This window comes from Epinephelus lanceolatus, chromosome 6 (assembly GCF_041903045.1).
Source record: "Epinephelus lanceolatus isolate andai-2023 chromosome 6, ASM4190304v1, whole genome shotgun sequence".
NCBI classification, from domain to species: domain Eukaryota; kingdom Metazoa; phylum Chordata; class Actinopteri; order Perciformes; family Serranidae; genus Epinephelus; species Epinephelus lanceolatus.
This window is the reverse complement of record NC_135739.1, coordinates 37,520,665-37,544,336: the sequence shown is the minus strand read 5'-3', so window position 1 is coordinate 37,544,336 and position 23,672 is coordinate 37,520,665. Positions and strand designations below refer to the sequence as shown.

At 41.2% G+C, this 23,672-nt stretch overlaps 2 protein-coding genes across 2 annotated transcripts in view; one reads left to right on the top strand and one right to left on the bottom strand.

Moving 5' to 3' along the window:
• Positions 1 to 200: 200 nt before the first annotated feature.
• On the top strand, positions 201 to 2,351 carry foxc1b (forkhead box C1b). Its single transcript, XM_033621156.2, has one exon. It carries the CDS (start codon positions 474 to 476, stop codon positions 1,884 to 1,886), a length of 1,413 nt encoding a protein of 470 aa, XP_033477047.1. The 5' UTR covers positions 201 to 473; the 3' UTR covers positions 1,887 to 2,351.
• A 5,670-nt stretch (positions 2,352 to 8,021) lies between these two features.
• Positions 8,022 to 23,672, bottom strand: part of gmds (GDP-mannose 4,6-dehydratase) — a 217,894-nt gene continuing 202,243 nt past the window's right edge. Inside the window, exons 10-11 of the mRNA XM_078169035.1 lie at positions 9,977 to 10,045; positions 8,022 to 8,547 (exon numbers count right to left, since the gene is read on the bottom strand). Of these exons, the coding sequence (XP_078025161.1) occupies positions 8,485 to 8,547; positions 9,977 to 10,045 (132 nt within the window). The 3' untranslated portion in view covers positions 8,022 to 8,484. The remainder of the gene's footprint in view (positions 8,548 to 9,976; positions 10,046 to 23,672) is intronic.

Below are 23,672 nucleotides of genomic sequence, written 5' to 3'. Positions count from 1 at the left end.
TGTCTCGCAATTTGAGTCATTAGGTGAAATTTTCAGCATTTTAGGCACACCCTTAACAGCATTTTAATAACTCTGTGTCTGTGCTGAGAAGATAGAAGGAGAGAGGGGCGGCAGAGGAGGAGGACGAGGAGGGGGGTGTAGTAACTTTTGTCGCCATGCAGCTTTTCCACAGGTTCATTTCGTCCTCCAATTGGATGATGGAGCACATATTCGGGGAGGAGCAGCCCGAGCCAAAAGGGAGGAAAAAATGTGAAGGGTAAAAAAAAGTTCCTTGCTGCGCCTTCTCAGTTTCCCAAATGTTCACGGCGGCAGTGTGCGCTCTCTCAGGCTCACCGCGGCGGGCTGTGGCTTAAAAAAAGGACTTCTAGTCGATACAGAAAGAAGAGAGAACAGTCACAGAATCGGAGCACACGCCGAAGTTGTGAGAGTTTCTGGGGGGACGCAGTTTGGGGAGGTTTTACGCATTGCGCAGGATGCAGGCGCGCTACTCCGTCTCCAGCCCCAACTCTTTGGGAGTTGTACCGTACATCAGCAGCGACCAGAGCTACTACCGGGCCGGCGGTGGATACACCGGGATGCCTGCGCCAATGAGCATGTACTCCCATGCGGCCCACGACCAGTACCCGGCCAGCATGGCCCGGGCGTACGGACCGTACACCCCTCAGCACCAGCCCAAGGACATGGTGAAACCTCCCTACAGCTACATCGCTCTCATCACCATGGCCATCCAGAATTCACCGGAGAAAAAGATCACCCTAAACGGGATTTATCAGTTTATCATGGAGAGGTTCCCCTTCTACCGGGACAACAAGCAGGGCTGGCAGAACAGCATCAGGCACAATCTGTCTCTCAATGAGTGCTTTGTCAAAGTGCCCCGGGACGATAAGAAGCCCGGTAAGGGCAGCTATTGGACTCTTGACCCGGACTCTTACAACATGTTCGAGAACGGCAGCTTCCTACGGCGCCGGAGGAGGTTCAAAAAGAAGGACGTGCTGAAGGACAAGGATGAGCGCGACAGACAGGGCAAGGACCCCTCTGCCCGCACCCCTGGCAGGGAGCAGGACCCGTCGGTTCAGGGCTCTCAGCCGGTGCGGATCCAGGATATCAAGACGGAGAACGGGACGTCAACGCCACCGCAGGCCGCGTCCCCGGCCCTGAGCGCCGTACCCAAGATCGAGAGCCCCGACAGCAGCAGCAGCATGTCTTCAGGCAGCCCGCACAGCGTGCCCTCCAACCGGTCACTCGGCATAGATGGACCCGAGCACCACCAACACCACGGCCAGGCCCCGGGCTTCAGCGTGGATAACATCATGACCACCCTGCGGGGGTCTCCGCAGGCCGAGCTCTCCCCGCCACTCATCGCCTCCTCTCGGACAGGTATCACACCTTCACTGTCGCTCAACTATTCCCCCAACCAGCCGTCCGCGTACAGCTCAGCGACCTGCAACCAGAATGTCATCTCCTCCAACACCAACGCGACCTATCACTGCAACATGCAAGCCATGAGCCTGTACGCGGGGGACAGATCATCCGGCGGACACCTGGCGCCGTCCACCACGGTGGAGGAGGCTCTGCCCGACTATTGCATCACTACGACCACCGCGTCCCCGCTAGGACACGGCAACCTGAGCCAGGCGGGCCAGGACGGCCACCACGCGCACCAGGGACGGCTCGCGTCCTGGTACGGGGACCTGAGCCACTTGAGCCCGGGATACCCGGCGCAGCAGCAGAACTTCCACTCTGTGCGGGAGATGTTTGAGTCCCAGCGGATCGGGCTGAACGGCTCCCCGGTCAACGGGAATAATAGCTGTCAGATGGCTTTCCCATCCGGCCAGTCCATCTACCGCACCTCAGGAGCTTTTGTTTATGACTGCAGCAAGTTCTGAAAACCAAAGTGTGTCTTTTAAATTAATAACTCTAATATATGTTTTCTATATTTTTTGTACTTTTGGTCTTTTATTCTCACTCCGAATGGACATAAGAGAGACTTGTCTGTCGAGGCGTGTGTAACACCAAAAAACACGTAAGTTTCCTTCCCTCTCACTTTGAGAATTGTTTATAAAGATGGCTCAAATACCAGCTTTTATGACCATAGACTGTAAATTATAGCCTAATATAGTAATTTATTTTTTAGGAAAAGGGAGTGGTTGGATATTGAGGACCAAACACTTAAAAGTTTTTTCCAGTTTTCTTATTGCTGCCTTTATTTGTCCCAGTTCTTGTATAGAAATAGAGGGGGGACTGTGTAGTCTATACTGACTTATTTTATTCTTTTTGTCTTATTTGTTAAAAACTATTTTGAAGGCATTACATTTTGTTTGTTTAATAAAGTGCCGTCTATTTGATCTTAAGCTGAGTGATTTATTAGCAGTGGTAAGGGATAATTTTTAAATTAAGAGATATATAACCAGGTAGAAGTCAATATTTGTTTGGAATGTGAAATATTGATCATTATTTTTATCTTGCAAAAAAATGGTGCCCACTGAAAAACAGTCTTTTATAAAATATGTAAGGAGTGTGTAGTTTTAGTGGCGGTTTGGCCTGCGTGCATTAGAGTCTCTCAGTGAATCCACATAATTTGGATTTTCTAATTTATGAAAGAAAAAACTAATGAATTGTAAATTAGGGTTTATATGACCAGTCTTTTTCAAGAAGGACTATTTTATTAAAAGTTATAAGGGGGTCTGCGGCCCTGCCTCGCGCTGCACAGGCCAAATCTAACCGCACAGCCGAGGTTACCCAAAATATCAAACTGTGAGAGGTGAAACACATTAATATCTATCCTGACTCTCAGTATGACAGCTCCAGGCTGACCTGCAGGTTGTATATTTTCAACATTCATGTGTAAATGCAGGCGGTAAATAAATACACGTGTGGCAGCAGTTCAGCAGTGCGGTTTGAACTCACTAAAGGCCTTGTCAGCAAAACAAATCAGTCATTAGGAACCGAGCAGGCTTCCGTCTGACTGCTGCTTGTGAATCATGGGAGGGTTGGGATGCAAAAAGAACACGAAAAAAAAGATGCTGCAGCTGTATTTATTTTTAGGTGTCTTCAGAGGTACGTTTGCAGCACGAGCAGACCCTGAAGGTCCTGCTGATGCATGATGGGACGGTCTGATTGATATGGTGGTCTGAGGTGGAGGGAGATGGTGCAGCCTGCTCTGCGTCTTGTGTCCTGCAGGCTCCAGAATCACAGCAGCGCTGGCCTGTTCTCACTGACTGAAACATCGCTGCTGTCACATGTTTATTTATTTCAGTGCTTCCCTGATGACGTACGGCGACCCCTCCAAAACACACAGATGCTTATGGAGATCAAGCCTTTCTTTTTCTTTCTCTCTTTTTGAAAATGTTTATACGTGCAGGCAGATCCACGTGGCAGCGTGTATATCTACTGAATATCTAGATATTATCATTAAGATTATTGTATTTCTACAATATTTTTACAATATTCTAGATAAAGAATGACAACAAAAAGTTTGCATTATGACTCATTTAATAGACTGAACTTCTCAATGGTTTTGCGCACGCGATAATAAAGGTAAAGGTGACGTAAATATTTATAAGAAATTAAAATTAAAACCATTCTGACAACCTTCAAAAATAGCAGTAATAATAATAACAAAACATACAAAATAAAATAACAACAATGATAATAATATCAATAAAAACAACATGGATAAAAATAAAAAAAATGGACAATTTGAATGCTGACTAAGAATAACCGGAATTTGTTTTGTGTTTATCTGAGCTCTTGCAGCGTCTCAGCCTCTTCACCTCTGCTCTGATCCTGCAGCCTGCAGGCGCTGACGAGACATTTTCACTCTCTGGCAGACAGTAAAAACACCCTGGAACCAGAGCAGTGTGTGTGTGTGTGTGCAGGTGTGAGTCCTTGCAAGGCCGAGCAGGCGATGAAAGCTTAAACGTGACTGTCAGTTTCAGGCCTGTGTGGATGAGATTTTTAATGAGTCAGTGCAACAAAAAAATTCCACCTCACAAACGCTCCCCAGGGCCCCCAGTCAGATGAGTCAAGCCCATAAAGCTAACGTAAACAATGCCCTTTTGGCTCCACTGCTGCACCTTCCACAGAGGGGTTTAATGCGAGCTCCACAATGACATTTAAGATCATAACCTATTACAGAAAGCTGCCTAATGATAATAATAATGATGATAATAATAACTAGATTATTACCTCTAAGCAAACGTCTTTGTGATTGATGCGGCACTCGAGGGTCAGGAAGGAAAACGCAGTCACGGCTGAGAATCATTTTTCATTGTAAGGACAAGACAGGAGGAGGTGATGGAGGTCAATGGAGAGGATGTCAACAATGCACTTTAGGAAAGGACGGCGAGAAGCCTGCAGCAGAGCCTGTCACTGCCTTATCTAAACCACCTTCACTGGGACTACAGGGCTCGGGCCGGTGCACTGCTGTATTGTTGTGGCAGTTTATAGGCCTGCAGCCTGCGAATGAAAAGACTCCCAGAGGAGGAGAGGAGGACTCTAGAGTGGAAGCGCTGCCAACACGCGTAAAAAGCGCACCAACGGCGCATTCAAAAGACCTAATTAAGGATTTATTAGATTATTGTGTCATGTTGTGTTTGAGGTATTTTAATGTTCTTTTAATAAACTTCGGTTTCAAATACACATCGCCTCAAGGGATCACAGTTGTGGAGGTGTCTGCAGATGTCATATTCGGTCAATTCACCGCAGTGTTCACACTATAATGAGCATTAAGACGAGTGTATTATTAACATATCCTACTGACGTGTTATAGCGAGTCTTAAAGCAACCCGATAGCCCACATCTAGTGTATCAAATGTCTGGCAGATAGAAGTATTTACAGAAAACGTATCAGCGGATTCACTGAGGAGGAACTATTTTCTTGCGCAGACAGTAGATTTTTAAGACGCTTCTTTTTTCACCGTTGCACCGCTGAATTGAATGTATTTTTTCATCTGATACATAGGCTAACAGCAACATTATTTCTGTTATATTTTACTTTTAACGTTTTTTTTGTCGAAACGCAAATATTAAAAAATCACATAGAGATCACTGATAAATAATTTTACTTTTATTTCTGTTTAGGTCGGAAGAAACCCCCCAAACATTAAATGTAATCTTACGTGTGATGTCCTGTACGCTTATTTAAATAATTAAAATGTGTATTTTATATAAAAACCTTAGAAAAAGGACATCTAAGAATACTGGGCTACAGGTTGAAGGGCTTAAAACTAATATGGAGGCCTCAGTGTGAGACTCACACACTCTTCACTTCTTCAGTCCTGTGTGTGTGTGTGTGTGTGTGTGTTCAGCTCTGTCTGTTGTGTCTCGGAGGAGTAGGGGCGATGACTGATTGATTCTGTGTTTGATCCAAAAGCATTCTGGCACCAGAGATTTGCCTTTTGTGTGTTTTCAGCCTGATGTGTTGGTGTCCTGAAAACATCCACGCACTCTCGCTGAGCTCAACCCTTGATACAGTTTACACATCAAAACCCTCAAAGGAATGATGGCCGCCATTTAGTGCGTGTAAGGTGAAATAAAATGATAAATATGCCCTCTGATTGACTCAACAGTGATACTTTGATTTGGATTCTTTAAAAAGAAAACTTTACATTAAAACTTACAGACTATATTTTTATCTCTTACAAAGATCTGCAGCCAGGGTTATTCATTTATTCCCCCCCCCCCCCCCCCCCTTACAAGTTCATCCATTTCCTTTTAGTTAGGCCAAGTAGCTTTTTATTTGTCTTTTAGGCATATGTTTATTTGGGAGGGCTGTAATATCAACAATGTTGTAAATTATATTGCTGGTATTTCTTTGGTATCCCAATTATACTCGGTTTCTAGCAAACAGCATCCAGTGTCCTCTGAAAAAGGAAAACTGATATGATAAATGATACTCAGTGTATTTGAGGCCTATTATATCAAATAATGAAAACACCAGGTGTTGCCATGGACCAATGGTGATGGTGATGATGATGATGATGATGATGATGATTTAGCTTATTAATAATACATTATTACACAACACAAACGACATATGGACATCGAATTTGTTTCCTCGGGATTAGTTTTTATGACATAAAGGATTTATTACAGTAAACAGCTCTGTCAAATTGTGCTCACAAGCAGTTAACACAATATTAACTTCAGGTTTTTAATTGGCGCAGCTTTTCTTCTGCCTCCTCCAGCTTTAATTTGCGAGCTTGTGTTTCCCTGAGGTCACTCACTGTGCATTAGGTCTGACAGAAAAAGGCAGTAATATTCTTATCTTACAGGGACTTACGGCATCATGAGCTTAAATTGACCGTTTCATCCCCTTAAAATGTTTGTTTAGCTGCACGAAGGCCTTTTATTTCTTTACAGTCGCGGTCCAAATCTAGATCAGCTCTACTTTCTTTGAGTGCCAACAGTAAACCTGATCACAAGGCTCGCCTAATTGTTGTTGAGCGGAACGCGGTGCACCTGCGCGAGGCTCCGGGCTCAGTGTGTGTTTTCTGCTCTCAGCGCGGTTTCAGGGGTCCAAACAACCTCAGAGCAACATCTGTTTCCAATCCGGAGTGCGCACAGACGCAGCGCTGTCCAGGACGATCACAGAGAAAGCTCTAAATGTCCTGTAGGTGTTGTCTCTGAAACACACAGAGGCGATCCCACCCTGCTCACATCGCTCACTGAGACCCTCCGGCCCCCGTACAAGTTCAATGTCAAACCGCTCTACCCCAAAATAACACCAGTGGTACAGAGTAACCCAGTACATTTACTCAAGTACTGTACTTTAGTACAATTTTGAAATACGTGTCATAAGTATATTTTCTGCTCCTATACACAGTGTCTTTTTTTATAACTTCTGTTTGTATGACAACTTTAATAACTATACAAATTAAGATTTTAGATATAAAATATTGGAAAAGTTCATAAATATGATGCAGGGCTGTAGATTAAACGGCATAATAATATGCAATGTGGTTAAAATTAACTGCACGATTTAAATATTAGCCTACTTAAACTTAAATAGCTATATCAATAACAAATATTAAATGAGTTTAAATTCTGCTGCATCATGACAACTTTTAATGTAGATATTTTGCTGATGTAGGATTTGAATTCAGGACATTCATTTGTTTTTACATTGTGGTATTTCTCCTTAAGATCTGAATAGCCTACGTCTTCCACCGATAGTAAATCCCCCAAAATACTTTGAATACATCCACTGCTGTAGGCCACATGACGTTTGACGGATGAAAGACTAAAGAGACGTTATTAAATATAATTAACATTATATTATTATTAATTATTAATAAGTCGGGGGATGTAAGAAAATGAGAACTTGACATACAGATAAAGGAAACTCCTAAAAATAGCATTTTTTAATTGCAGTCACGGACTTATTTTAAAGAGAGAAAAATATTAAAAGATGTTCTAGATTCAGGTGCTGCCATGCAAACCGCGTTGCTTGACAGAAAATGTTTGAATTATTCCCTCACAACAGTTTAAGGACTTAACTCTTGTACTGAGTGTGAACTTACAGCAGACTGAGGAGGGAAAATATGTTGCTTTTTTAAAAAGGAAGCAGACGTGTCAGTGGGTTTAAATAACTTCCGTACGATGGGAAGTGTTTTCAGTGTTTTAGCGTAAATAACTTACGACTATCATCAGGACCAGAGCAGCTCTGGGTCCAGACGCTCACTGCGCCCTCGCCATTAGCAGCCGGTGTGGACAGACAAGAGGCGTTTGAGAGCGGGACAGTGGGACTCCGAGCATGGGGAGAAAACACACTTCCTGACGAAAAAAAAGAGCGCAGTGTGCCCGCAAATACCTATGCATGGAATGTCAGTGCAGACAGGAGCAGAGTCTGACCTCTGCACAACCTGGGCAACACACACACACACACACACACACACGCACAAACACACGCACGCGCGCACGCACACACACACACACACACACACACACACTAATAATTAATATTTATATTAACGTAATTTATCAGGGGTTGTGCAGCATTAAAAAACAGGAGGACAATATGAAAAAAGATCCATCTTTATTGTACCAAACCATTTGTTTCATCTATATGTCAGGACATTAATAAACCCATTGATTCCTATTCTCCAGTAAAGATAAATTCTTCATTCTTCTATGTATAATATAATCTGCCATTTCATCCTCTGACAGAAATCAATTCAGTCACAATCAACAGAAACAAAGACATAAATAAACCCTCAAAAATTGCCATCAATATAAATTATGACATGATCAGTGTGGAAATATATAAGGCATCTCTGCTATGTGATAACAAAACAAAATCAAAATGGCATTTTGCTGGAAATAGACACAAACACAAAGGCAATAATAGGTTGATTCAAACCTCATTACAAATTAGAAAGGACACAATTACTTCATTTGGAAAAGTCATCAAGGTAAAAATACAACATGTTCCCTTCCACTGTCAGTAGAACGCAGGAGTGTCTAAATGGGACTGAAATGGACTCAGGCATTTGGGTTTTCCTTCATTAGCTTGATGTCTGAATCCAACATCTCCTTCACCAGCTCCTGCAGAGGGACACCATCATCACATGTTAACACTTAGTTTCATAAAGGAAGAGAACTGAACTCTGACTATTCAACTTACATAAAACAAATCTCTTATTAAAACACAGTTAAAAACTGATTGTAATCAAAATGCTTTGTCCTTACTCATTTTATATTTAGGTCTGCTATTACTGAAGACGCCAACTCTGTTCAGTATCAGCAACAATGCAATATTATCATTTACTGACTTTCAGATGAAATGTATAATTCAGACTGAATGATGATGGAAGCTGGATACTGGACCTCCATATATATATAGATTTTTTTTTCCCACCGACCTAAATGTGTGCATTGCACAGAATATAAAAACTGTGGGGTTAACTAGCATTTCGTGTCGGATCAGATCTGGAGTCTTGTTTGCTTATTCTTTCATCAGTTAGTGAGTTCACTCAAAATGCTGCCAGTTTCATACCGTATTTTATTTATGTAAACTCTGTGTTTGGCTTCCTGTGTTTATTATAAGCATTTAACATTTGTGAACTTTGCCTTTTTTTGTTTTCTTTGTAGAAGACAATGTTTTTACTTAAAAAAAACATACTTCTGGTATCAGTATCAAAACTCAAGCATCACATTAAGAGTAACCAACATTTTTTAAACAATATGCAGCCATTTAGTTACTACAGCATATTATCATGTTATTTTTTTTTTACTAAATTCTGTTGTCCATATAAGTGCTTACACATAGTAAATGTAATTAAAAAACAAATCGTTATTTGAGTCTTTGCTTTACAAGTGTGGAGACTTTTGTCTAATGTAATACAGTGCAGTCAAACACAGTTAAGAGCATCAGCTGATTTTTTAAAATGTGGCTTACCAATATTATATCTTGAAATATATTGGAAAATGATTTCCAATGTTACTACAATATTATTTTTATTAAATTTCATGTTATCCACCATGAAGTTTGGCTGAAAAAACGTTTGCAGTAAAGGAAGTGATTTTATATTCCTTCCCATTTAAAATACAGTAGATTCATATCCAGCCGACATAAGACTTGATTACTCTCTCTAAGACTATAAAAATAGGCCTGTATTCTGACATGCTGATAACTTGTTGGTTTTCTGCTGCTTCTTGTGTGGATCCATGGGCCTCTGTAGTCTAGTGACAAAATCTAGGCTACACTCACTCACTACAGAAAAAAATATCACATCCTTTATCTCACTATCCCACCCACATACCCCGCTAACCCCACCCACCTTCTACATTTGTAGATACATATGAAGACATACTCTCTTGTACTTTATCTTTGGACATTGGCTTTCTGTGACTAAATTATATTTCATCGAACATTCCATGTTCATAAGCATGTGACAAAATATCCTCCTTAATATCATCATATTGATTTCAACCACATCATCCTGTCAAGCTGTGCCAGGTGTGTGACACTTACCTCAAAAGTCACTTTCGGCTTCCAACCCAACCTCTGATATGCTTTGGTGCTGTCGCCCTGCAGGTAGTCCTGTTAAAAAGAAAGATAGAAAAGAGAGAGGGAGAAAGGGAGCAAGGGGGAGGGAAAAAGAGAGAGGGAAGAAAGAAAAACAAATTATCTGTCATGCCTAATGTGATGTCCTGCGGCCAGCTGATGGGTCGCCTTCGTATGAAGACATGCTGGATTCAACTCAATGTCCAAACTTGATGTCTTCAACAGGATGCGAGGGATGGAGGGTGATGATTGCTCTCTCTCTCTAACACACACACACACACACACACACACACACACACACACACACAGTATCTCCTCTCTCGGGGAAAAAGGGAGGTCACAGAGTCTCGCTGGCCATCAATCCCCCCTTTCGGCTCCCCACCACCGATCTGTCCAGACAGCCCCCGTCGGTGCCAGAGGATGATGAATTGTGGGACTCTGGTGGTGTAACCCCCCAAGCCCAGGACCCCCCACTCACCCCCCTCTCCTCAACCCCTTACTCATTTTCCCCCCCTGTTGTGTTTTGCACCGGGTTCAAGATCCAGCGAGACCCTGCTTAAGACCACCAAAGAGCCAGAAAAATCCTTTTCCCTGTACGTTCTGTTTGTAAAGGTTCCTTTCTTTCTCTCTCTGGCTCTCTCTTTCTCCCACTTCTATTTCCATCCCAATTTTTGGGAGGACTTTTTTCATCTCTCAGGCATCATGCGTATTAAGTTTGTATCAAAAACACACATGTTGGCCTCAAGGGGTCTAATAAAACATTGTGGTGAAACCTGATACTGAAGAATCTCCTTTTTTCAATTAACTGACACTGTATGTTCCTTAATCCTGCAGCTAATTCCAAAATTAATGTCTACTCAGAGAAAAGCCTTTGTTGAAAGAAGAACAGAGACTTCTATTTTTCTTTCTTTTTTAGCTTTTTTTATGTTTAACACAGTCATGGTGCTTTCTCAAGAAGTATGTGCTGGTCTTCCCATTTCTTTCTTTGTTGTTTTCCCTCCGCATGGAGGTTAAAATTACATACACTTCATGGCCAGAAATATGTGGACACCCAAGAGTTTCACTCAAATGTGATTGCTGTGCATCTCACTCCAAAACCATGGATATTAATTGCTGCCACAATAGCCTACACATTTCTGGGAAGGCTTTCCACAAGGTTTTGGAACCTGGATGCAGGATTTGCTTCAATTCGGCCACAACAGCATTTAAGTTATTTTATACTTGAGCGTTAAGGAGTTGCAGTGTAGCTGCAGAGCTTATGCATGAAGCTGCTGTCGCTGACGCACCCCTTCTGAAAAATGGTGATGACGTGGATACCACATGGAAACCGGAAGAAACGCAATTGGTCAACTTGTTTCTGATGCCAGTAGAGACTGTTGAGAGCAAAGACAAAATGAAGCATGCTGAAAAACAGCACAGTTATCTTCTCCATTTTCTTTTACTAACACACATCAAGCAAAGCCAACCCCACAGCAAATTTTATTATCATTCTCCCTCATGGCGAATCAAAGTACGTAAACATGGTCAGCAACTGTCATTAAATAGTGTCATATTCACTAAAGAAACCAGTCAGACCTTAAGTTGTATCACAAAGTCAATCTAAGAATGTAAACACAATTACTGTGGGGAATATGCAGTACTTAGATAATGCCAGATCACTTTTGTTTCAGTGATGCTATCAACAGGTAAAATCCAAAAGGTTAAAACCCAGGACTCTGTGCAGGCCAGTTAAGTTCTTCCACACAAAAGTGGGAAAAACATTTCTTAATGGACCTGGCTTTGTGCAAGCTCAATCTAACATATCATAGTAACGTAGTTCAGATTATATGAACATGAGATGAGTTTCTCATCAGAAGGGGGGGTGGTGGATGGTGTGACACATAGATGAGATGGCTAATCCCAGCCCTAACCCCTAACCCTGCCAAGCAGCAGACAGCCACAGACTACTACTCCAGACCAATAAAAAACAAACAAACAAACAAACAAAAGATATTTTTTAACATGTTGGGACATTTCAAGCTGAGATTGTGGCGACAAAACTGGGTATTTTAAGCCAAAACATGATCTTTCCAGACCAGAAACACGTTGTTTTTGTGCCTGTACGTACCCATATATTAACCACAATGTTTTCCCACCTAGGATTTCAACAGTATGACATTTCTACGGTACAATAACCATATCAGAAAATATCATGATTTCACAGTATAACTGCATACAGTATTAAACAACTATTACTATACTATTATTAGTTACAAGGAACAAAAACAGAGGGTTTTTTTTTGATCGGACAAGTCCTTAATTATAATTAAAACTTGAAACCATTTATTTAACATAAAAAGGGAAAATTGAAATGTAAAGAAACATAAAGTTTCAACATATCTGTTACATATGAAGTGTAAAATAAAACATATCTGTGGTTTGCAGAAATGCACAATGCCAACTTTATTCTGGCGACTGGGTTGTTTGTGCACTGGGTCATTGTCATGTTAAAACAGGAAAGGGTCTTCCCCAATCTTGCCACAAAGAGAAACATCATTATTGTCTAAAATGTTTGATGCTGTGGCATTACATTAATTGGAATTACGATATTTAGCCCAAACCATGACAAACAGCAGAGACCAGAAGTACTCAGGCAGCCATATAGTGTAAAAAGAGAGCAGTGTTTTTATCTGACACTGAACCTCTTGAAAATGTCTTTTCTGGGTGATCTTATTACAGAGGAACGCTCCCAGCAGCACTGGCATAGTTCAGCCTTTTAGAGAGCAGGGACCCACATCTCAGAGGCTCCACTGCGCTTAATCACACTCTTCTGATTACACACAAAGGCAAGAACACTGAACACACACATAGTGAACAAGTACAGGCCAATTCAGTCTGTGACACCGCTCAGTTTCAAAACGCAGTTCAATTGTGGGTCTTTTTTATTTTTAACTTCACGTGGTACACATACAGGCCAGCAGATGAAAGCTACAGCCCATTTTCTCCTCCGTCTGTAACGGCAGCACAAACAGCTCTTTCTCATGTGAGCAGCTCTGTACATTACTCACATCCATTTTTGGCTCTAAAGCCATAACTGGAAACATTTTCAGACTAATTACCTACAGCAATGAGACATAATTTATCATGGGGCTGAATGTAATTATTATAGGGTGACTTACTCCACAATTATATTAAATAATCCACTTGCTTCATAATTATATTGATTAGGGTTTGTAATGGAGAACATTTCGTAGCTGGCATAAAAGAAACATCAACTGGTCTCGTCACGAACACTGAAGCTGGTCTGAAGTCAAGTAATACAGATTAATACATTTTCAGTAGAAATTCAACCTTTTTTTTATTTTTTTTTTAAAGATTTCGATGTCCTTTGTTGATTGGTTGCTAAACGCTAAGAGGGAGGGTCTTAACCAATATTAGCCTGTCAGAGGCAGATGACAAATAAAAGGGAAGGAAAACCAATGCAAGAAAGCTGCTGCAGAGCAGTGAAAAAAAAAAACCTGAAGTAGCCTTTTGTTTAGTTTCAGTCTGCGTGCATATGTAAATTCAGTGAAATGAAATAAACACCAAAATGTGATGTTGTGTCCCATTGACGACATGCCAAAGGACATTGCAACGAGTGAAAGAACGCCATAGGAGAAGGCCCCAGCATACTGAGGCTCAGATAAGACCCTTAGGTGACCCATCTTGCTTTGGCAACAACAACCAATGCACTTAATATACACAGTGACCTGTAACTACCTGCTGAGAGTCAAGGTGCCATCCATCTCTCATTTACTTCAACTGGAGCCAGAACAACAGAGAAATTCAGAATATAGTCTCTATTACTAGTTGAGCTCCGATTGGTTCTGGCTGACTCACAGGTGAAAGTTCATCTATGCACAACTTTAACTAGTGAATTAGCAAAGAGTGTTGTTGTGATAAATCTTGTGTCAGGAGATGGAGAAGTCACTATTCTAACCATACGACACCACCCTGTTTTGTACAAGACTGCATGACCAGACTACAAACTGGGCTGCAGGCTGACTGTCCACATGGACTTTTGTGGAGATAGGCAGATGATTATGCTTACGTCACAAGGACCCTTGTGGCCACACGAATGTGGAATGCAAAAATGTGCTTATTGGCTGAATGCTTATCAGTTCCTCAATATGTAAGAGTGATCATTTTATTATAACCATGTGCCAAAACAGACACAGAAAATAATTACTGATAACTCATGTAGCAATGTTTATCACAGGGAAGATGATTGATTTTTAACTGTAGACCAATTACATGTTTTTGTGACTCCACCACTAGTAAAAATTCAGCTGACTTCTCTCTTTGCTCACCAGTTAAAATCACTGAGACCTGAGACAGGAAATAGTGCTGAGCATCAAATCTCCAAACTTTCTGAGTATGAACAAAAAATGTAACACATCGGAAATTGACATCAGACGCTCTGTTAGATTGGTAATATTTTTTAATCTTGATTAAATATCCTTTTCAATTTTATTTGTCTCTGGCACACTTTATGAAATTAAAACAGGATTTTGTGGAGGAAAAAAAAAACTTTAAACAGTGAATGTAGAGTCTGTAGTCAAACCCCGGAGATCTTTCCTCCGGAAAGAGAGCAGAAGAGCCCTGGTAGCCCTGTAGTCCGCGTGATATTGACCGATCACATTTGAGCTGGCTGCAGTTGTTGCCACGTTAAACAGTCTGTGCGGTGAACTAACGAGGCGGAACATAATTGGCGTCACTGCAAACTCTGAATCCATCGCAATGGTTCAGCATATTTACTTATATATAAACGGAAGTCGGAAATGGAAATTCGCCTCCTCCGCCCAAATCAAACCGGAATGCCAAAAAAATCGGGGGTCTGCCCACAGAGGCTGTATCGCCGTCTGCCGGAAGTCAGACGCCGAATACAGCTGATGGGTTCCGAGAATGAGACATTCCAAAAATGTAAAATTTGCGACCAAAATCTGATTTAGGAATTAATATCAAAATGTTTCGAATTGAAGGGCACTTAGAGAACACAGACCTCTGCCTATGTTAAAAAAAGAGAAACATAATTTGCGTATCTGCCTCGTGATTTGGATCTGCTTTAAAACTGTTAAGTCTCATTCCAAGGTTGTCAGGTATCAATCATTTGGGGTTCAGTCCGACTACCAACACAAAGCATTGGTATTTGATGACCTCAGGTGAGACTCAACAATCAACTATCTTTCTCCAGAGTTACATACAGCACCTTTAATGGGTTCTTCTTTGGCCCATGCTACACCCTTCCACCAAGTTTCCTGAAAATCCAGGCAGTAGTTTTATTGTCATCCTGATGATGAACAAACCAAATTGAAAACATAACCTCCTTGGGGGAGGTGATGATACCCAGTGGTAACAGAAAGTGTTGTGCCATGTATTATTATCAACTTCGTCATCATCATCGTCATGCCTGGCCTCTGAAATCTCCATCTGAGGTTGGCAGGAGAACATCTGTTGAAATCAGACTCCTGTCTGTTAAGTCTGCCGTCTTAGCAGACAGCCACACAGTTCAGCATCCAGGAAGTTAATCCAGCGGCTGGTCTTTCTCAACCAGGATTTCAGCAGGTGACAGACAATCTCACCCTCTCAGATCCGTCTGCAGAGCGCGACTCAGTGGAATAAAAGCTGCTTCCAAACTGCTAACAAGAGCGTTCTGCAGCCAAGTGAACTCACCCCAAACAGAGCATGTAGCAGATAATTCAACACGAACTACTAACAGATGGAGGCACAATATAATCTTCATATGGATCCGATTTGGAACCAAACCCAACATTTTGGTACATCCTGTTTAAAGCAGCGCTCTGCCCATGTCTGAAAATATGCAGCAGTAATAATAACAACAACTGGTACAAGAAAGCTGAAGATTAGCTGAGACAAAATGTGTCCCTCACCCTGTGAGCATTAGACACATTTTAGAGATTAAATGACATTATGGACTACACTCACTCACCATCTGACACCATGTTACAAGCTTGTAAGTCAGCATCACAGTCTCTGAGGACTGATGAGTATTATGAGTAGGAATTAAGAAACCCATATGCAAATGGATTTTATATGTGAACCAAAGTTGGAAATATTGAAAGCAGATATCGATTTCTTATGATGTCGGATGGATTCAGAGCAGGCGGAGTAGCGGGAATACCGAAACACCACAGCTGTTACTGTTCAACATCACCACCATGATGAAGCCTATCGCAATCATCACCTTCACCACACAGTAGTGTGTATAGGGATGGGAATCGCCAGTGGACTCACGACACTTAGGTCACGATACTTAGGCCACGATACAATATTATTGCAATATTGTGATATGCTGAGTATTGCGATACAATATATTGCGATATATCGCAATTTATTGCCTTTTTATCCAACTGCTAATTATTTCCCCAAAAGGAAAACTTCAAACGTCAACATCAATTTTACCTAATAAGATATGTTTTTCAGTCTGTTCATCTGACTTTCATCATTTTTATTACAACAAAATTTAACACCATCATAAAACCTGCCAGAAATGCTACATACACCTGACAAACTGAACTGTTGGCAGATTTAACGCCCTCTTTGAGGCCAGATTAAGCGTGTGAGCACTTCCCATGCAGGTATCTTGCTAACTGAATGGCAACACCCACACTGAAGCGTTGTCTGTTACAGTGACAGTCCCCTATTTTTATGCTGCATTTCACAGGAGGTCTGCAATGTTTTCTCTGGCGTGACTTTCGTGTACTGCTCTACTTTGGAGAACGTGAGACAGCAGTCTCCAGTACTCTGTGAGATAATGTGCTGTTATATTCACATACGAATCCACTGACCTTAAATTCCAGACGCCACAAGTTAATGCCACCCTTCTTGCTGTACTCAGATTTCTCAACTTTATGCTTCACTTCCATGTAGAGCTTGGGTACGACTGTGTTGGTGAAAAAACGTTGTGACAGAGTCACATACTGATGGCGTGTTTTTAGCATATAACAAAAGCTTCATTTTCAACAGCACTGTATGGACGCAGATCTTTGCACATGAAGTAGGTGATGGACTGTGTTATTTTCTTCGCTCTCTCACAGTTTGATGGTAGTTTTGTCAAGCTAAGTGTGTCCAGTGTTGATCTTTTGGTGGAGCGGGTTTAGCGTTAGCTTGGCTGTCAACGGCTGACACTATCTCTGGATGGTGGAGTGGGAGGTGAGCCCTCATGTTCGTAGTATTCCCACAGTATTTTACTCTCATATGACACTGCTTGCAAATCACATAAGTCATATCCAAGTCCTTCTTTCCTTCCATGTTAATTTTTTTTAAAATAAGTCCAGACGTTTAATTTAAATGCTAATGCCGCATCTCTAATTTCTTTTTTCTGGTGCCTCCATCTTTGTTTTGATGAACATCCTGCCTCTGCTGACCTCACCAGGAAAAAGAAAACATCAGCACAATCCAGTGGACAAAAAAAGGAATTGATTTTATTATTCTCGTATCAAAAGTTGTATTAAAATGTGTATGTGAAAATGAATGACGTATATAATAAAAAAAACACTGATACTCGGCGTCCGTGTATCGATACAATATCCTCATGCAAAATATCGTGATACTATACTGTATTGATCCCCCCCCCCCAAGTGTGAGCATATGCAGTTTACTCATAACACAGAAAAACACAAGTGTTTGTTTAAGGGTCGTACCAAATGTCTTTTTTTTTAAGTTTCTATTGATATGAGGTTTCTGAATGAAGCTTTGATTCTTTGGTGCTGATTGTTGCCAGACCACTTCATTAATACAGGTAGGGGCCTCCCTGTGTGTGCTTTCCTTAAATAAAACCATATGGTGAATTTTGCGCATGCAAAACCCAACAAACAAACGAATCATAATCAAGCTTCGAAGCTTTGAAGTATTTGGTACAGCCCTAATTTGTTTCAAGCTTTATAGTCAGTTTTATGTTCTACACAGTATCCATTAGCCTCAGTGGCTGATGCTACGCAAGAGACGCCAGAGCCATGAAATTTGGCACTAGCAAATTCAAAAAGCTATAACAACTGACTGCACCATAGTTGCTGAACAAATCCCAAATTGTTGCATAATCCAAAACTGAATTGTTTCAAGATTCTAAATTAAAGACAAAGCTTACCATCTAACTTCACCTCACCATAAGCTGCATGGCAAATTAACCATAAGTCCTGATTGAATGTTTTCATTGTGATGATCTCAATGGGAGTTTCTCCTACTGTTGTCATGTACACAATTGTGTACATTTCATTTTTTATCAAAGAGCCATTTTTAAAAATAATTCGCTAATTGATTAAAGTGATAAACCAAACAGGAGATTTTTTATGGCTAATTAAGTGGTAGTCATGCTCCAGCGGCTCATCATCTAACTGGGACCAAAGAGAGCTGTAGTTGTGCTCATGCAGCCAAGTCTCACAGAAATACTTAAAATCGATACAAATTTTCAACAATGCATTACCTGGAAGTGGGTATGAAATGTGTTACAATTATGTGCTGGTAACACGAAAACAATGCCAATGCAAAGTCACTGAGGATCTTGTGTCCTGCGTGAAACCAAAGTCAACGTAGTTATGTGACATTACGGACTTCACATAAGCATGCAAAGTACAAAAGTAAACTTCACTTACATCCCATAGAGAGTTATTATTACCTAAACCCCAATCTTTTTCTAAACTCAAACAAGTATTTTTATTCCCTAAACCAAAACAAGTGTTTCTCTTCCTTAAACCTAGCTGTGACCCTTTCACAAGGTTAACCGCATTAAAGGGCCAGTGTGTAATATTTGGCATGGTTTATTGTCAATCTGAATCTGAATCTGAATATTCTACCCATTAATATGTTTATACAAGTGTATGATCGCTATAAAATAAAATTTGTTTGGTTTTCGTAGGCTTATAATTATGCTTTTATATATATATATATATATATATATATATATATATATATATAACAAGGGCCTTGCTTTAGAGAGGTCGCCATCTTGCGCCGCCATGTATGTAAGGCAGCCCGAGCGGACAATCCAGCCAGCCAGAGAACGCGTTTCACGTGTATAAATGAACCAACGAAGACAGCAGAAGGAAGGAAGAAGGAGGAGGAAACAGCAGAGAGTGTTAGTAGCTCGTCGATGGAGAGTAGTGAAAAGTTTTTTTAGTTATAAAGTTTGCGAATGGACCACACTTACCACGCAACAGGAGAGAATGAACCCAAACCGTCATCTGCGAGGAAAAGAAGACGCAACTTCACTCCTTGTGATGCACTCTCTGCGGTGCTTTTCCTCCTGATGATATATCTCCCCAACGATGGTAGCAGTAGCACCGAATCCCATTCTGTGCATTCAGCCTCTCTTCTCACCCGCTCAGCATCAAACACATGGAGTTCCTCATCTGTATGCTCCGGCTCAAACAGGTATGGCTCTGGGTTTGTGTCCGCTACAAGAAACTCTTCAAAATAGCGTTCAAAGTCGTCCATTGCAGCTACTATAGTCCTGAGATATCGCTAGGCTAAATAAACAGCTGAGCTCTGTTTACCGGCTGTCAGTCGGCTGTCAGTCAGTGTGCGGGCTGGAGGTTGGCGGAGCAGAGAGGGGAGGGGGGTCCCCACTTAGTATGGTAAATGAGTATGTGTGTAAAGTTATGAAGTGTGTCTGTTACGCTAGAAGAGTCAGAGTTTGAGACGGAGTGGAGTGTTACCGGAGTTTTTGGAGTGCTCAAATAAATGGGCCTTTTTCCCAAACGCTCCTCTGGTCTCCTGCTCGTGAGGGATTCATTACAATATCGAAACATGGCTTAGATTTCTAAATAAACATTCACCTCGTCGCTAGATAGACCTACTCCTGAAAAAGTCGTGCACAAGGCTTTTTGTCCCTACGAGGCCACCGTCATTTACCCGACGGGAGGGGTGAGCGAGTGAGCCCTGCAATCTAGAATTTGACCACTGATGTCACTGTTTTCAACCCATTTTACACACTGGGCCTTTAACAACATGTTTGAAACTGCGACCGTTAGTAATAGCCTTTGCACTGGTGTTATATTCATGTTGCCAGCACGTAAATAATAAATTTCGTGTCCACCACCATGTAATGCATTGTTATTGTCCATTTCACATATTTCTGTGAGGCTGTGTTGACTCGTGGCCTCTGTTCCACTAGTATCTAAATGTCTCTGGGTTTTTTTGTTCTTCTAAAGTTCTTGAAATTCAAGTCCATATTTTATGATAAATCTCTACCTCTTCAGTGGACACCTTGTCATTTTAGCCAAGATGAATAAATAATTGTGTCGAGACTCATGTAATACTTTGTTCAAATGCAAAAATAAAAAACTATTGCTAAACTTTGTGCCATGCTAACTATGACTTCTGAGCAAAGACAGAAGTAGCATGACATGTTGTATTACTGGAAAACATACTAGAGAGGAGGACAACCGTTCACACTTCATTTCTCACCAGCAGAGACCTTTAAATAAAATGTTTTTCTACCTAAACAGAACCAAATATTGCAAATCATCTCTGTAAGTGCAATTCTTAAATGGTTTAGGAAGGCTTTGACAAACAATGTCAACAAGAGAGTATGTGGCACCAGATGAGAAAATGCAAAAACACTTGCTGATTATTTTGTTTGATCAGAAGCTAGCTACGAGAGGGGGCATGACCTTACCTCTAAACAGGACTGTTAATGGCATAACACTGATGATACAATCTCACGCTCTGACATGAGGAGTGTAATTTCTCTTCAGCTCTTATAAAACATCTTAACTTCAATATCTGCTCACCAGCTACATGGCCCATCACCGTCCATCTCTCCCGTCTTGCATTTTTTCTGACACTCTCCTCTCTCATAAAGACGAGACGTCGTAAGAAAATAATCTTTTGAAATGTAAAAGTGAGAGATGAATAGAGTGTGATCATGGTCCATAAAGCACACAGGCAGTAAAAGGCACTCAAAGAAGGCATTTAACGCAAAGGAATTCTGGTATCACTGCAAGGCCTTTCAATAAATCACACGGCACACCGGGGCTGACCCCAGAACACATAAGGGCACACACACAAACATGTAGCAGCATGTGAACACACAAACACAAGCTGGAAACGTGGAGAAAATGCTAAATTTCCCTAATTTTATTTAGTTTTCATCCTACTGGAAACCCACCCACTGACGGGAGACACATCAAACGTTCTCAAGAAAACAACTCTCTCTCTCTCTCTCTCTCTCTCTCTCTCCCTCTCTCTCTGAGGGGTGCATGCTGGGAGACTATGATGTGGTTTTGGAAGTCCAGTAGCGTCTTTGGTATTTGTACAGTAGTGGACATGAGGCTGCAAATACAGAAACTTCAAAGAAAATCAGATAAAGCATCCGAGAATGCTGTGAGAGTCTGGAGCCCACGGTCTCCATGTCCCCAACAGACCCAGATGTTCCGGCCAGACCCAGATGTTCTGACCTTTGACCTTGTTGGGGTTATAAAGAAGGAACGCAACCCTGATCTTGAGCTTTTTATACCCAGAATGAAATGCTATTACGACAGCGACAGAGAATCAAAGAAGGGACGGAGAGGAAAAATCAGTTCTCTGTGCGGAGCCCCAACACTGCTGCTTGGAGGCAGCTCGTTTCACCAGGTGTGTGAGCTAGTGTAAGTGTGTGCAGGTGGGAACACAAACCCAACAAAAAAAGGAGTGAGATTAATCTTTCGTAGTTGTTCAGACTCTGAGTCACAAATCTGTCACTGGTCAGTTTCTAATGCACCTCCACCAGCACTGCTTCGACTTAGCACTTCCTTTAAAGCACAAAAGGCCCCCAGTTTCAGCTGAAGGGAGGAAATTATGTGGTAATGTGCATACAATAGGTTGTCTTTTTACTTAAAAATTCTGAATTTTATACTTATAGTACCCCGCAAACCTTGCACAGTACCATTTGACATTAGTGCTTAATGGTCATGCCAATAAAACTAAACTGAACTTGACTGAAAATAGACTCATAAACATTAACTTGGGACAATGGCATTACAAAACAGAAAAAGAGAAGACAGGACACACACAATTATGCTGACTGTTTAACCCAACTTTTCTGAAATATTTATGTTAGACTTTAAAAACTAAAGAGACTTTGACCTCTTCTCAGCTTTAAAACTATAACATTCCACTGCTGATAGCCACTCACAGAAATATGAACATGTGATGTAATTTTGAAAGTAGAAATTTCTCGGCTCTAAAGGTTACGAGCCCCAAGATGTTGGGAAACTGCATACTACAAGGTAAGCAATATTTCTGATACTGTTTCATTTTCACTTGCACTTCACGTCATACCAATGAAGCAAAATGTAAAACTCAATTGAAAAAGTGATGCAGAAAGAAACTGAAAAACAGATCATACAGAATCGTGTATTGAGAAATGCATTGATTGATTTACTCTGACATTTACTTAAATGCATCATATTGCATTTCTATTTCCATCTGTGGAGTGCTTTGGCATCATAAAAGTACATTACAGGAATAAAGCTCACTGAACTAAACTAAGCTGATATATTACATGATGTGATGTTACAATGTATATATGTTTTTACATTTTTAAAAACTTAAAATACATTTTTTGTATATTCTCCTTTCAGTTAAGTGAAGGTAGGCAAAATAATTTAAAAATCAGTTAGCGCTTTATTTACACTAAATGTTTACACCAGGTGAAATCTGTAAACTCAAGACTTCATGCTTTTATTAGGCTGCACCGTTTCTTCTAGGAGAAACTTTCTACATTTAGCCTGATATATTTGGCATCTCACCACAATTTAAATGAAGTTGTATAGGTTTGATTTTGATTTGTGTGGATTGGAGTATAAAAGGTTAACCGTTTGTGTCCTTGTGTAAAATACTTTGGTGACACAAACCACTGATTTTATGTTTATTTTTACATCAAGCTAATAAAGCATCACTGAAATACATTGAGATGAATTGTGAGATGCTGTGTCTCTAGGAGTCCAAGACAGTTATTAGCCACTCCCAGCCTGAGGGTAAAGGTCAGGTCCTGTGTGTGTGTGTGTGTCTGTGTGTGTGCGTGTGTGAGAGAGAGAGAGAGAGAGAGAGAGAGAGAGAGAGAGAGAGAGAGAGAGAGAGAGAGAGAGTGGGAGAGCTATGTGAGTTATAGCTCAGGTTTCCTTCCCTGACTCCCCATGCAGCTTGGCCTGCACACAATGTGCTGAGTGACCTCTAAAGGGTGGCCCTGTCACCCTGATGAGTATGTACACTACTCTACACTACACTACACCACACACACACACCCCCCCCCCCCACACCCACACACCCACACCCAAACCCACACACACGTATGGCAACTTCAAATCCTAAAAGAGTAAACATCTTGATTTACGGACAGACCAATGCAGGACACCACGCACACACAGAATAACAACAGGAAACAATTACCAGAAAAGCAGGAAAGTGTGAATCTCCACAGGAAAACAGTAAAAGCCACTTGTGATATCTAAAAGCCAAAACATCACATCACAAACTGTCACTACACTTCATCTCCTCGCCTCCTCTCTCCTCTGGGCTCTGCTGTGTTGATTGCTCTCCATCAGTGCTCATTAAAATTCCTGGGGGAGCCGTGTGATAAATATTTACGCGGCTGAGGACACACTCCACACACACTCCAAACACACTCGAGAGCGGCTGGATCTAA

Coding starts and splice junctions, on each gene's coding strand:
- foxc1b (XM_033621156.2), top strand. CDS start 474: ATGCAGGCGCGCTACTCCGTCTCCAGCCCCAACTCTTTGGGAGTTGTA.